Genomic DNA, 14,713 nt, shown 5'->3' on the forward strand with positions numbered 1-14,713 from the left:
CCTGGGGACCTTGGCACAGATACCTACAATAAGATGAGACTTGGGGGCCGCGAAGAGCCTCCCATCACCGCCAAATGAATCCTGATGACAACTTACAAAAAAGAGAAACAACTTCTGATTTTCAGAGCTTACTGGATCCTGGAACTCGGGGTAGGAGGTGGGCTGTGCCCACCGAGCACCTCCTCACTCGGCAGCTGTCCCCGTCTCTCCTGTCACCAGCTCCCAGCAGCATCTCTGTGAAGCACGCATCTCGACCAGATCCAGTCCCAGGGTTAAGTTAAGGGTTAATGAGAGCGTGCAGCCAGCGCCTTCGGGCGACAGGTGTTATTTCTACTCCTGCCTCTGAGGGCCTGGCGCTCCCTTCCTCACATCCTGTTCTCCATGGTCACTCTTTTCTTCTCCTTGCCCAGCAGTTCATTCCTCTGAGCTCAGATCTTGCCCAGGATTAACATCAGCCTGTTCTTGCCATCTATGGTTTGCCTAGGCGGCTCCTCGGGAGCTTGGGCATCTCTCAGCGGCGTTCCCATCCTTCTTTCCTCCAAGGGCCCTTCCCTGATGGTGATTCAAGGATCTCTCTGTAGGTTCCCAAGTAGGTTAAGGGGTAGGAACCAGCTCCAAAGGCCTGGTCCAGGGGTGGAACATTATGTCAGGTCAGAGGAGCACACTAACGAGGACCTTAAAAATACCCACCCGCCTGTCCTCAGCAAGGAGTGTCATTTTCAAGCGTGTATTCATCAGAATCTATTTCTACACTCCTCTCTGGTGTTGACCGGGAAGCTCAGGGCAAGGCAGTCTTATTCATCTTGAATCCTCCACAAACACTCAGTAGGTGACTAATTCCTACCTGCTGAAGGAGTGATTATTTGGGGTTCACACTTTTATCAAGGTTCCACACAGGCCGGATAAAGTGGAAATCTAGAGTCTCTCTCCCTGTCTGCGGTACTAACTTAATGATGTGCTTCTTTTCCAAACTACGCCCTTTCACCTTTAAATATTCCCATTCATCATCAACCACAAGCCACATGAAAAGGGGTAGTTACTAACCTTCCCCACCTCACCCCCTGCCCGATTTTAACGCCAAACTACTCCCACATCCATGGTTCCAACGCTGGGTGCTGAGCCGGATAACTGCAAAATCCCCCAGAGGGAGGATCCCCTTCGGACCCGGTGACCCCAGGAGACCAGTCAAAGTGGATCTGGGAACTGGGGTCCTTGGGGGAACTAGAGAAACCGGGTGCAACGCATTGGTTCTAAGGTCCAGCGCAGGGTAAGTGCTCCAAGCCACCCAGCCACTGGGGGCGCCAGCCTCAGAGCGAGGGCACCGCCTCTGGGCACCAGTTCCTAGGTACTGTATTTTGTAAAACATCAAACTAGAAGCTCTGAGCGAAACTCTAGACCACGCGCAGGTCTCACACCTCGGCTGGATCCGCGGCCGAGTCACGCAGCTGGGCAGAGCCCGTCAAAAGGCCGTAACTGCGGGCAGAGGGGACCAGACGAAGTTCCTTTCCGTCCTGCTGAGGGGCGTTGCCCAGGGAAATGTGCTTTCCAGAGCGCAAGGCGGGGGGGCAGTGCACACCGAGCCGCGAACTGAACCGAGAGCAGGCCACCAGCCCCCGCCCATGCTCGCGTGGGGACGTTCGTTTAAGGGGGTCCCCGGCCAGGCGAGGCAGCCCCACACCTCCCCGGGCACAGATGATTGCGGCGGAAGGTGCCGCCTGCCCTTGGCTCCTAGAACATCAATAAGGACCAAACACTGGCAATCAGAACCAAAAGTTTCGAAAATGTGTTTTCTTCTTACCAGTCTCTGAGCTTCTGGGCTCAGACAGTCAATTTCCTGGTTCTGCGCGGCCGCAGGGTTGGTCATCCTGCCGGCTGCAGGTCCACCTTCTCACACAGCAGGGAAAGGGAGCCAACGCCCGGCTCCCCGGATCCGCGAGCGGGCCGGCTCTCAGCGCAGCCACATGCCGAGAACGGCGGGGCTACTGCCCAGAGACAAATCCGCGCGTCGGGACGGGAACCTCGCCCTTCCCAAGGCGGGGTCGCGCGTCCGCTGTTCCGGGGCTGGAGTGCGGCCGAAGGGGCGGGGCGCAGGTGGCGGAGCCCGGGAGCCCGCGGGCCTGGGGTGGCGGCACCCGGGAGAAGAGCAGTTGGGGCCGCCCCCAGCCCTCCTCCCACAAGCGTCCCGCCCGCGCTCCACCACGCACCCCGCCCGGCCCGTTCTCAGCGAGCGCTCCTCCCCGCGCCCCAGCGGCGCGGTTATTAATCATCACCCAGCCCTCCTCCGCCCCCCACCCGAAAGGCGGTGGGGAAAAAAGACCGTAGCCGGCCCCGCCCACAGCCCCCGTCGGCCGCCCACCCAGCCGCCGAGAGAGGGAGAGCTGAGAGGCCTCGGAAGACCGGGGAGGAGTGGGGAGGCGCCCGCGCGTGGCCTGGGTCGCCCCGGGGAGGAGCCTGCGCGGGGGAGGGTTCTGCGCGAGGGGCGGGGTCCTCTGGTGGAGGAGCCAGAGCGGGGCGGGGCCCCCGGGGCGGGGCCCGCGCAGGGGTGGGGCGGATTGCCCCTCAGACCCCGCCCCCGGCCCCCTTGCCGTCGGTGCTGCGCTCCCGCCCCAAGGTGTTCTCCAAATTCAGGCCGAAGTGAGCTTCAGCGGACGCGATTACCTCGCCCGAGTCCCGCAGCACCTGCTGGTCGGGGTACCCAGCTAACGCGTCACCCGGAGAAAGGGCCGGCTTCCAGGGCGACCACACCGCGCGGCCCGCGGGGGTAAGAGCAAGCATCCGAGGGCCGGGTGCGGCCCCGCCTGCCTCCCCCTCCGCAATAGGCGGCAGAAGAACGCGGTTTGGCGCGGATGCGGCGTCTCAGAGCCGGGGGGCTGCACCGGCCAGGGATCCGGCGGGAGGTCGTGCGGGGCAAGGGCCGATCCGAGGTCGCCGCCGGGCGCCGCGCGGGGAGGGCGTGGAGAGGAGCGTCCAGCGGCGGGACGGGGCCCCGGCCGCCCAGCACGCGCCTCCTCCAGCCGCAGAACTCGCGTCGCTCGTTCTTTAGCAGTTCTACATGCAAAGCAACGAAACGTCTCCTGACCTCGCCAGGCCGAAGCAGAAGCGACGGGCAGGAAGCGACGCAGATTTTCATCGGAATGCCAACCTGCCCCGGCCCAGCCCGCTGCCTGTGGCGCCTGGAAGCTTTCCGCGCCCCGCCCGGCCTCCTACCCTGCGTCCAGGCGGTCCCGGGCCCTTCCTGCCCATACCCTGGGGGCACGTTTTCGGAGGCCGTTCTCAGAAAGACCACCTCCCCGCCCCTAATTCTCTGCAAAGGCGGCTCCAGCGAAATCCTCGACAGACCGCAAATATACATTTAATGTTACAGTCCCCCAGTTCCCCACTCTGCCCCACTCACCTCCTCCTCGGTAACACGTTAGCGCAAGGCCCGTGTGCACTCGCCTTCCCACTCTGGCTTCAGGGCAGGGGGCTCTGGAAGGAAGGGTGTATGTGTCGGGGGGCGTAGCGGGGTGGGGAACAGAGAAGGTTCTGAGGGACCGAGGTCCTAACCTAGGAGAGAGTAGGGACAGCAGAAAAGCAAGGCCGAGTAAAGACCCAAAGTGGCCTCTGCGGGAGAAACAGAAGGTTTCCACTTTGATGAGCGGGAACACAGCGCCAGGCCTCGATGGATAGCAGCGTCAGGTTGGCAAGAATAATTTTCAAAGATGGAAATGCGTACCTTTAATACCTTGTTTTCTCGCTATAACACTTTTAAAATACGTCAGTGCATTACAGTTCTTGATTCTATAGAGTTAAACTAGTTGGCAAAAATAATTTTAAGCTGTTCTACATAAACAAGTACGGGACTTAGGGAATCTATGGTGGAAAGCAAAGATGATTTTAGTTAAGAGCTCCACAGATGAGAATGATAGCCAGTTAATCAAACGGCCTTCTGGGAGTCTTCAGTTTGAATATTCTGATCTAGATAAGCAAATTCTAGAGCTTCTTGCCACCTGGAACCTTATGCCCACATCTCCCTGAGCAGGGCACAGGGAACAGGCTTCTTTTGTCCTGACTGTCACAGGGCAATGCCTGTAGACACCTGCACCCTCCCCAGCTCCCAGGTGGCCGTCCAATGGCTACTTACCAGTTTTGTGAAAACCACATAGGGAAGGGGTTAGGTGGCTCTGGAATTAAACCATCTGGCTCAGTTCTTGCCTCTGCCACTTACTGTGGGATCATGACTAAGTTATGGAGCCCCTGTGTCTCGAGTCTCATCTGAAACATGACAGTGATAATGAAAGCGCCCAGGGCGGAGGGGAGGACCCCCACTGAGCACAGTCAGGGGAGCCGCCTTGCTGCTCCTCAGCCCGCTCTCTTCTCCTGGCCTCCAGGCGCCCAGGCCTTCCTGCCCTTCTCTGCAGCAGGAAGGAAGCTGGGCAACGACAGGTTTAAATGGCTGAGAACCGGGAGAGATTGTGGGTAGCCCCGGAGAAGACAACAAACCCACAGCCTCCACGAAAGCTGTGAGAGGGCCTGGCTGGAGGGCACTATCGTGGAGGGAGAAGCAACTGGTTGACCAGTTTTATTCCCAGGAACAAACTAACAATACCAACAATAAAATGATAGTAAAGGCACAAGAGATTGCTGATTCTACTAAGCAGTAGCAAATTAGAGAAAACTGCTTTGCTAACATCCTTCTAGATGAGAGGCCTCTATGTTCTGACATGTGTTCCAGCCCAGCCATACCGTGAAGATGGCTCAGACCTGTCCCAGCTGTAGGGAAATGTCAGTCTGTATTTTAAATGGTGCTGAATTCACACTTCTTGGTGTTACTTAGACCCCGGGGCCCCAGAACAAAGTGTAGAGGGTCTAGTTGCCTTCTGTTCATTTTGACATAAGTAGCTCTCTAGTGAAAAGGGCCCCTTAGGAAGCCCCTTCCCAGGCAGTCTCCATCCCCCCCCCCTTTTTTTTTTTTTATGCGGTACGCGGGCCTCTCACTGTTGTGGCCTCTCCCATTGCGGAGCACAGGCTCCGGACGCGCAGGCTCAGCGGCCATGGCTCACGGGCCCAGCCGCTCCGCGGCATGTGGGGTCTTCCCGGACCGGGGCACGAACCCGTGTCCCCTGCATCGGCAGGCGGACTCTCAACCACTGTGCCACCAGGGAGGCCCCCAAACATAACTTTTATATGCTCTGGGATGCCGTAAAACTCGTGTGACTCCCTTTATTGTGATAAGCACTTTACTGCGGTGGACTGGAGCCGAGCCCACAATGTCTCCGAGGTGTGCCTGTGTGGCATGCTTTGTAAACTGAAAGGTGCCGTGCAAATCTGGGTAATCCCTTCATGAACCAGCTTTATAATATGAAGTGGTTTTTATATTAGTCAGAAGGATCCGTATAAGGTTACAACATACATGTAAGCTCACTGTTTGTAGCAGCAACACAGAGATGTTTATGCCGCTGTAATCAGTATGGCTGGGAATTCACGTTCATGCAAAACAGCTGTTATGGCTGGGATCTGGAAACTGGTTTTGTGTGGGTTATTCACTAGGGGTGCAGCCAGGAACCACGGCGCCCTCTACCTTGTGCTACATCCTGGAAGGGTTTGTCTCCGTTGCTCTAGCACTCAGCATCGACCACAGCAGGCGGCAAAGCTGGTGAACCCAGAAGCAGCCCAGCACCACGAAGACCAGTAAACCATGTTCGGGTGCGACCCCAAAGTGGTTAAATGTTGTGGCATTTGCTGGTTAGCTATGAGTCTGAGTTCCCAGAGCACCATTAGATCATTCTCCTTACCTTCTGTTCTCTTCTAGGGGCTCCCTTAAGAAATTAAGTGCCTGCGTGTAACCTTATTGCACGTCAGAGAACTGCTTCTGAGATTTTCGACATTACATTTCTGTTGAGGGGGCTCAGAGCACCACAACCATCGTGGCTTTTAGGGATGCCCGAGACAGAAGCTGCCACAAAACCTAAGGTGCCTCTCAGGACAGAGTCCCTGGGTTTAAACGGTGACTAGGTGCTTGCAGGTCAGTGGCTGCCCAGCAGCTTGGAAGGGGCTGGAAATAGAGTCCACCTGCTAGAAGTGGGATCTTGACCTAAAGAAGGGAAAACTGAACCTGTCATTGACCTCACAGCTCTTTATATAAAGACCCTGGGCCCACACTGGTGCAGTCTGAGCCTTCAGCAAGCCATAATCTTTTTGCTGGGGGAGGGTCCCGCCTCTGTGCTGGTGGCTGCTGACTGATCAGGGTGGTGGGTGTTGAAGGCTAGGGCGGCGGCAGTGATTTCCTAAAATAAGACAATGAAGTTCACTGCATCGAGTGACTCTCGCTCTCACGAACGATTTCTCTGTAGCACGCGATGCTGTTTGATAACATTTTACCCCCAGTAGCACTTCTTTCAAAATTTGGAGTCCTTCCTCTCAAACCCTGCCACTGCTTTATCAACTCAGTTGATGAAATATTCTAACTCCTTTGTCGACATTTCAACAATCTTCACAGCATCTTCACAGGAGCAGATGCCATCTCAGGAAACCACTTTCATAGCAAATCCACAAGAAGCAAAATCCCTCAGTCATCAGCTCTATCATGAGATGGCAGCAGTTCGGTCCCATCTTCAGGCCCCACTTCTGATTCTGGCTCTCCTGCTGCTCCCACCACCAGCCCTTCCTCCACCGAAGACTTGAGCCCCTCAAAGTCACCCATGAGGGCTGGAATCAACTTCTCCCCGACTTCTGTTAATGCTGATATTGGGACCTCTTCTGGTGAATCACAAATGTTCTTAATGGTGTGTAGAAGGTGCCCAGACCCATCAGAGGAATCACTGTCTATGGCACCTATAGCCTTAGGAAACATATTTCTTAAATACAAGGTTGCTACAAACATTCTATTTGTAAAACAACACAGTATCTTTGAAACACAATAAAGTGAAGTACAATAAAACGAGGTTTAGGCAGGTGTACACACACGGAGGCCCACAAAGGTTGTATAACTCGTCCACAGATGCACACTGGCAGAGTGAAGTCAGGTTTTTAACCCAAGTCCCTGCTAAAAGTCCAAGCCCTTAGCATCTGGTGCACTGCCTGACACAGAGGTGCTCCCTCCCCCCAGCCACCCAGGGATCCTCACTGGGAACAGACAGTCACCAGACAGGCTGTCTCCCTGGGCTGAACCTGGACCAATAACCCCATCTCCTGCTCCAAGGGTGTTGGCAAAGCAGTGCGCGTACCCAGGTCCAGGCCGTAGCTCGCTCTCCTGGTATGACCCAGGGCACTGGTAGGAACATCAGATGAGGAAGCCAGTCCCCGCCTGCCATTCACAGAGAAAACTGTACCCCACAGTCAGCCGGCCCAGATCAGGCCCACGGTGAACTTGACACTCGGGCCTGGGTCCTGCCTGCCTCCAGTGGACAGAAATATTGGGGGCAAGAGTGGCTAGAAAGCAAGAGAGCTGGTTTCTAGCGTACAGACAGCTCCTGCTTGCTGAGCACCCGCCCTGTGCCGGGTGTCCTACAGCCTCATACTTCCTACTCACCGCTGCCTGTGACTGAGTCCTCACTCTCCCCAGAGACTCTGAGTGGGCTCTTCCAAAATGGGAGCAGGGGCTTCCCTGGTGGCGCAGTGGTTGAGAGTCCGCCTGCCGACGCAGGGGACGCGGGTTCGTGCCCCGGTCCGGGAGGATCCCGCATGCCGCGGAGCGGCTGGGCCTGTGAGCCATGGCCGCTGAGCCTGCGCGTCCGGAGCCTGTGCTCCGCAACAGGAGAGGCCACAACAGTGAGAGGCCCGCGTACCGCCAAAAAAAAAAAAAAAAAAAGGGAGCAGATGCTCACCTCACAGATGGATGGATGGATGGATGATTCTCCCAGGAAAATGGAGGACTTTGATAGTTTATCATTAACTCTCATTGATCTTAAGTATGTTATATTTTTGGTAGCAACTGAGAATAGAAACTCTCTTTTTAAAACGGCATGACTTTTGGATTTTTTTTTTGCATAACTACCTGGCACGCAGCAATTCACCACTTTTTTTTCATTTAGTATATATTTAGTATATATTTTGAAAATCCCTTTGGATTTTCTAAGGAAGGTGATGAGCTTGAGTTTTGGTTGCCCTGAACTTGAAGTGGGGCAGAAAGCCTTGAGGAAGGTGTCCAGCAGGCACTTTGGCACCAGCAGTATGAACCGGTTTAAGGTGGTGATAAAAATGGTAGCATGCATATAACAGAAAAGAGGCTGAAGGAAGGAATCTGGGGACTCCTACATTTAACGAATAAGAGAGTGTCAAGAACAAGCCAAGACAGACGACGGGTCGTTAGGGAAACAGAAAATCAGAGGCGCCTTCTGGAAGCCACTATTCAGAAGGCTGGCGTGAATACTGGTGTTAGGGTAGATGGAGTGGAGAGGCCAGGGTCGAGAAAGGCTTTAATTTGCAACTAGAAAAACACCGGCTATTGTATCCTCTTATTGAAATTCTACATTTAAGCATTTTCAACGGTTCATGCACACAAAATAAATGGCACGTTACAGCCTCGGAGGAAGACAGAATCAAGAAGGTTTTGGGTGGGGAGAGATTTGTTCACGCGTCCGTCTTTTTTAAGGATGGAAGAGACTTGAGGCAGTTTGGAGGCTGGAAAGTGGGAGTTAACGGAGATTGAGCTAAAACAGGGTGGGCGTGTGGGAGACTGTTGACTAAGGGACAGTGGTGAGGGCATTTCTGGACTTTCAGGATTTGGCCTGATTCTGAGCTAAATGGGGATGAGAAAACCAAAGTGGCCAGGAGAGGACAGATAACAAGAAGCACAGTCCTGGTGCAGAGACTGTGGACACAGAACTGAGGGACGACGAAGGTTGGGAGGAGCAGAGACTGAAGGACCCACCAGACAGCCGCCTCTGGTACAGCCAGGGTGATGCTATTTTCAGTACCTGAGCCCAGAGCCCTTCCACGGGGCTCCAGAAGGCCCAATAATGCTGCCGCAGGGTAAAATCTGTCCACATTTAAAATAATTTCTGACTTATTTTACTCTGGAATTAAGTTCATCTCCAAAAGCGTCCAGCAATAAGTCCACAGCAATCTTGGAGGGGGGAGGGATGCAGCCATTTTTTCAATCCATTCCTCAGAACTGTTGACCCTTAAGACCAGACCAGATGATCACAGAACCCCCCACCACCACCACCATATATTGTGTCCAAGGAAATGGCCACAAACACCTCCAATAAAGCACCTCTTAGGAAAACCAGTCCTGTTTTTCATGAACACAACACACTGCAAATACCACCCAATTATTTTCTAAAAATATTGAGAACAAAACAACTCAAATCCATTACAATTTTCTCAATCACATAGGAAAAGACTTGGAAAAGTCCCTGTAAGTCAACCCTAATGCAAAGAAAAAATATCTATATATGTACTCAGAATAGTCCATTTAAGAAACTTTTGATCAGAATTGATAGTAAAATAAGGAAAATAGGCTTTACTTTCAACAACTGTACTCACTAGCTAACAGAACACCCCACTGCTAAGAAATACACGAAATGCTTCAGAATATATTTAGGAACATAAAATGATGGTTAAAAAAACAGAAGCAAAATTTCTTCTAGATTCTCACCGATTTGTTTGGCTCCGGTCTCAGTAATCTTGCCTATGAGTTTAACATTCTAGGAGAGATAGAACGTGTCTAACAATCAGAGCCATGAAACAAGTCTCTACCCCGCTGGCTGAAAACTCCAGAGATCCATCAGGCCACAAAGGTGACGGACAAATGTCAGTCACAGAAAGGAAGTGTGGGGAACACAGCAGTTTATAATCTAAATTTAAACAGTACCCATAGCAAACAGGGAAAGTTGAGGGCACACAGGGTGAATTCAACGGTTTAAAATCCAGGCACTCCCACTAAACAGCTTGACTTGAAGACAACCTGACTTCAGGACAGACAGAAATGTCAGAAGTAAGCAACCTTCCAACCTAAGGTACAGAAATTTCTAAAAGAGCATCCCTAAAATAATCCTTCTAAGAAAATGAAGTTTCCTAGAGGAAAATAAAGACTGGAACACACTTTAGCACAGCACTAAACGCACATGCCCACACCCTAAATAAGGGTTTTCCCCTCTGCATTTCATCCCCTGAAACAAAGGGCAAAGAAAAGTCATCAACTGCTAGCCTCCAGGAAAGTACCAGATTATGGGCACCTTTTTTATCATCAATCCGTATGAACCAGGTATCTCTCCAGCGGACTTAACATAGAACATAAAAGCCTCACCTTTGCAAAATGAAGATTTTAGATGAAGTTTAAGGAAGAGCGAAGAACAGCCATCTGGAGAGACATGTTTAGCGTGAGAGTGGAAATTCTGGAAAAGCAGGAGATCAAATAGCCACTCCTGAGCACGTCACCTCTGAGTGCCAGCCGAGAGGTCAATTAAAGGCACCTTTATACCTGCCACCTCACTGGGCAGCTTCGACCCGCCTACCTTCATGGAAGGGCGTGGTTCCCTAAGCCCATTGTAGATTTTCCAAATGCCTCTTCTGACCCGTGGGTTTGACTTTAGTTACTCAGATTACACTGAAGCCCCTTCCTCTTATCCCCACTCCTGTTGAGGCGTTTGTATTAAATATGGGGTGAGACTTTATGAGGAAACTCTAATATAACTATAGAGCAGGGTTTCTTAATAGCGGCACTATTGACATTTTGGGTGAAGTAATTCTTTGCTGGGGTGCTGTCCTGGGCATCAGAGGATGACTGGCAGCATCCCTGGCCTCCACCCACTAGATGCCAGTAACGCTCTGCACCCTACCTGGATGACCAAAGGTGTCTCCAGACGTGGCCACATGTCCTCTGGGAGGGAAAGAGAACCCTGTTGAGAACCCCTGATCTAGAGGGTTTCAGTCTCCATCCAAGGCACTCACACTGTAGAAGGACACTGACTTATCAACTTACACAGACAAGTCACCTCAACAAATACACAGCTCAACATGCACAGAAATAATGATCAAGACAGAAATATTTCAACACGGGCTTCCCTGGTGGCACAGTGGTTGAGAGTCCGCCTGCCGATGCAGGGGACGCGGGTTCGTGCCCCGGTCCGGGAAGATCCCACGTGCCGCGGAGCGGCTGGGCCCGTGAGCCATGGCCGCTGAGCCTGCGCGTCCGGAGCCTGTGCTCCGCAACGGGAGAGGCCACAACAGTGAGAGGCCCGCGTACTGCAAAAAAAAAAAAAAAAAAAAAATTTCAACACGTTCTCTAATGTCCGTAGCCCTCTTTTTTTTTCAAGTAAGAACTCAAAAGCAGAGTTGGCGCTGTAGTCAGGAAGGAAGTCAGCACCAGACCCTGAAAGGTAGGAAGTGGGAGCCACAGGGTGGGAAGTTTGAGGTTTCAGATGTACAGTCATGCCAAGACCAAGGGTGTAATGGCGGAGGTGGGCTGGAAGGAAGAACGTTGTAAGTGAGAAGGTCGAAGAACTGAGTTCTGCCTCCTGACCCTTTGGGAAGAGGCCCAATCAAAAAGGGGCAAATGATGGAGCGCAAAGCCAGAGCCGGGGCGCGAGCAGCCGGCACAGCCAGCGCAGCACAAGAGTCCTCAAACCTCCAAAGCAGAGGTTTGGGAGAAAAGCTGGTTGGAATCCCTGCTCTGTCGCTTACTAGGTTGTAGTTTCCGGCAACTCCTGTGACCTCTTCAGCTTCCCACGTGACACAGGAGAGACGCAGCCACCAGGCAGGTGGCAGATAAACGGTGGGACCCCAGGCTGGCACCTGCCACACACTCTGCCTGTTATTCTAAAGAACGCAGATTAGTTTTCCTGCAGATAAGAGACTCTGGAATTACAATTTACATACAGGTTTAGAAAAGCCGTAGGTGGAGTCCCGAGTCACTTAATTAGGTTTAAGGCTTCAGTGTCAGCATTTTTGAGCACATGGAGCTTTGCTCTCTTTCTGGAACCTCCCCTCCTCCAAGCCCCGAATTTTGGGCTTATTGATCTCCCCAGAGCCAAGCTTTTGGCATCGTTGGTCCTTAGACAAGTGTATTGTGAATACAACCCTGTACAAATGTACGAATGTAGACAAAGACTGGAAGGAAACGCGGTAAACAAAAGAGCTTGCTCTATTTAAGTGGTGGATTCGTGGGAATTTTATTGCTTTTCAGAATACCCTTAGATATTGTTTGAATGCTCTTTTTTTATATAATAGTTTAAGGAACTTGAACTTTATTCAGGAGGCAGTAAAGGACCCACTGAAAGTGTTTGAACAGGGAAGTAGGATTTTGTTTGAACAAAGAACCTGTAGGCTACAAAAAAGTTAAAAATCACCCTCATTATTCTTTTGCAAGAATTTCTTGGCTCGTCTCACTGTTTATTCTTCCAAGTTAGCTTTTAACTTTAAGCCAACCTTGTCCCCTAAACTGGGATTTTCTTTGAATTACGTTATACTTATAAATTATTTGGGATGGATTCACATCTTTTTAATACCGAGTCTTCTAATTCAGAAACAAGGTATCTCTCTCTCCACTTTTTAATCTATGTCCTTCAGTATATTGTTATACCTTCCTTCATATAGGTCCTACATATTTCTTTATTCCTAAATGCTCTTTTGAATGGGATCTTATCTTCTTGCCGTTCTTCTACCCTTATTAAGAAATTATTGTGGCATATGGATTTTTTTTTTTTTTTGGAAGTAGGGAAACTTGTTCCCTGAACATATTCTTTTAATTAATTAATATTACCTTTTTATTTTATATTGGAGTATAGTTGATTAACAATGTTGCGTTAGTTTCAGGTGTACAGCAAAGTGATTCAGTTATACATATACCTGTATCTATTCGTTTTCAAATTCTTTTCCCATTTAGGTTGCTACATAACATTGAGCAGAGTTCCCTGTGCTATACAGTAGGTCCTTGTTGGTTATCCATATAGCCATGTGCACATGTCAATTCCAAACTCCCTAACTATCCGTTTCCCTCACCCTTCCCCCCTGCAATGGATTTTTGTTTATATCATCACAAATTATTTCATTGAACTCTCAGTTTTAGACTGATTTTTTTGGATTAGCTATGTACAAATCTGCAAGTAGTTACAAAAAGTATAACTACTTTTCGGTAGTTCTATTGCCGATTTCTTTATCCTGTCTGAACATCAGAACTCCCATCATTATAGTGTTACACTGGCCCTGGTCTGCCGTCTCTTCTTAAATCGGATACTCTGCAATTAGGGAAGTAGTCAGGACTCAGCAGCTTTGTGGGTTTGTGCTTGCACTGTAATAATACAGGACAGGACACCAGCCTTATTGGCATTTAAACAGCATTAAAGCTGCCTCTACAGTAAACAGAGAATTTGTTGTCAGTCACCTGATAAAGCCCCTGAAAGGAAAGAAATTATAAGTCTCAGAACAAGACACTCTTGCCCAAAGGCCACAATCTAATTTTGACCAATAAAAGATAAACAGGCAAAGCGAATTGAAGAAAGATTAGTACTGAAGTCAGTGAAAAGTTTATTATTGTGAGTGTTACCATACAATTGTTTTCTGCAGGGAGAGGCCCTGTGGAGGGATGACACTCAGATTCTGGGGCCAACACTGCGTGGGCAGGAAGCCGCACCCCTGCCTAGAACTTGCTGTTGGTCTCGGGCCAGTTAACCTCTATGTCTCGGTTTCCTCATCTGTCAAATAGGAGTAACAATGGCACCTAGTTCATACCACTTATAAGGATTAAATGAGTGATTATTCATAATCAGTATTTAAATAAGTAAATGCTGGCTGTGAGCACAGCGCTTGGTTTACAAAATGCACAACGTTACAAAGTACTTCAGGGCGCATTTCACCTAAATCTAATGTAACCAGTCACCATTTACAAAGGGATGTGGGAATTAACTTTCGTCCCAGACCAAGGGCCCCTCCCTCTTGCCTTCCGGCCCCACCCCACTGTGGCTTCTATCTCAGCCTGCATCTCTGCAGCCCGAACCCACAGCCTGCAGGGCACACCCTGGTGCAGGGGAAATATATAAGCTTGTTAAGCCCATGGAACTGGAAGACTAACTGGAATTCTAAGTCGTGAGGCTCTAGTAGGAGCAACCATTATTACTTTTCTAGAACAAGTGGCCTGAACTTTGGGACAGTTATTGTCTTTCAGGCACCCAGTCACTTCCTAGTTGAACGTTCTGCTCCGGATGGCTGGACTTGACTGTGTCTGCAAAGAATGGTATTAGGCAATAGAAGCCCAGGAACTTCTCTTTTTGGGCAAAGAGACTCTCTTATGGTACAATTTTTGAAAAAGAAGAAATTGTTCCACAGTGAAGCAACTAAGAGTTTTGAATAAAAATATTCAAAGTTTTCACTTCTAATATTCTACGGTTATTTAAAATACATTTAAAATAAAATGTAGTAGAACTATCTCTATCTTTCAGCGTGGAAAGAGGCTGGAAGGAGGCAAAGGGGAGTAGGCAGTGAAGAACGGGAGAAAGCAGGGAGACACAGACACACTTGGGAGAGGGTCGGACGCCAGCGGCTGCCTCTTGGTGGTCACCGGCAAGCATTCCCGAGGGGCCTGTGCTAAAGGTTTCATGTTGGCTTAATAATGTCAGACAACCCGAGGGTCCACTGAATGGATAAATACATGTGGTGTGCCCATACGATGGAATATTACTGGGCCTTAAAAAAAGGAAATTCCGATACATGTTTCAATGTGGATGAAGCCTTGAAAACATTATGCAAAGTGAAATACGCCAGATGCAGAAGGACAAATATTGTATGATTTCAC

The 14,713-nt window shown here is 50.4% G+C and overlaps 1 protein-coding gene and 1 long non-coding RNA gene across 39 annotated transcripts in view; one reads left to right on the forward strand and one right to left on the reverse strand.

The window, feature by feature from the left end:
- The window catches only part of LRRFIP1 (LRR binding FLII interacting protein 1), a 143,839-nt gene that overhangs the window by 83,903 nt on the left and 45,223 nt on the right, over positions 1 to 14,713 (reverse strand). For 17 of the 38 annotated variants that reach the window (XR_012332902.1, XM_073807072.1, XM_073807071.1 and 14 more), the window contains exon 1: positions 2,659 to 3,046. The exons of 6 other annotated variants lie outside the window; for them this stretch is intronic. Coding sequence is in view for 25 of the 32 variants with exons in the window: in XM_073807072.1 (XP_073663173.1) it covers positions 2,659 to 2,775 (117 nt within the window). In the remaining 7 variants the exon portion in view is untranslated. Of the gene's footprint in view, positions 1 to 96; positions 976 to 1,798; positions 2,360 to 2,658; positions 3,047 to 14,713 lie in introns of those variants that run through there. 15 more of the 38 variants (XM_019923476.3, XM_073807044.1, XM_073807048.1 and 12 more) reach the window with 15 other exon arrangements.
- LOC109548015 (uncharacterized) lies at positions 2,487 to 4,186 on the forward strand. Its single transcript, XR_002173998.3, has 2 exons — positions 2,487 to 2,761; positions 3,044 to 4,186. It is a non-coding gene; the product is annotated as an uncharacterized lncRNA (long non-coding RNA).

The sequence above is a fragment of the Tursiops truncatus genome, chromosome 7, assembly GCF_011762595.2.
Source record: "Tursiops truncatus isolate mTurTru1 chromosome 7, mTurTru1.mat.Y, whole genome shotgun sequence".
Taxonomy (NCBI): domain Eukaryota; kingdom Metazoa; phylum Chordata; class Mammalia; order Artiodactyla; family Delphinidae; genus Tursiops; species Tursiops truncatus.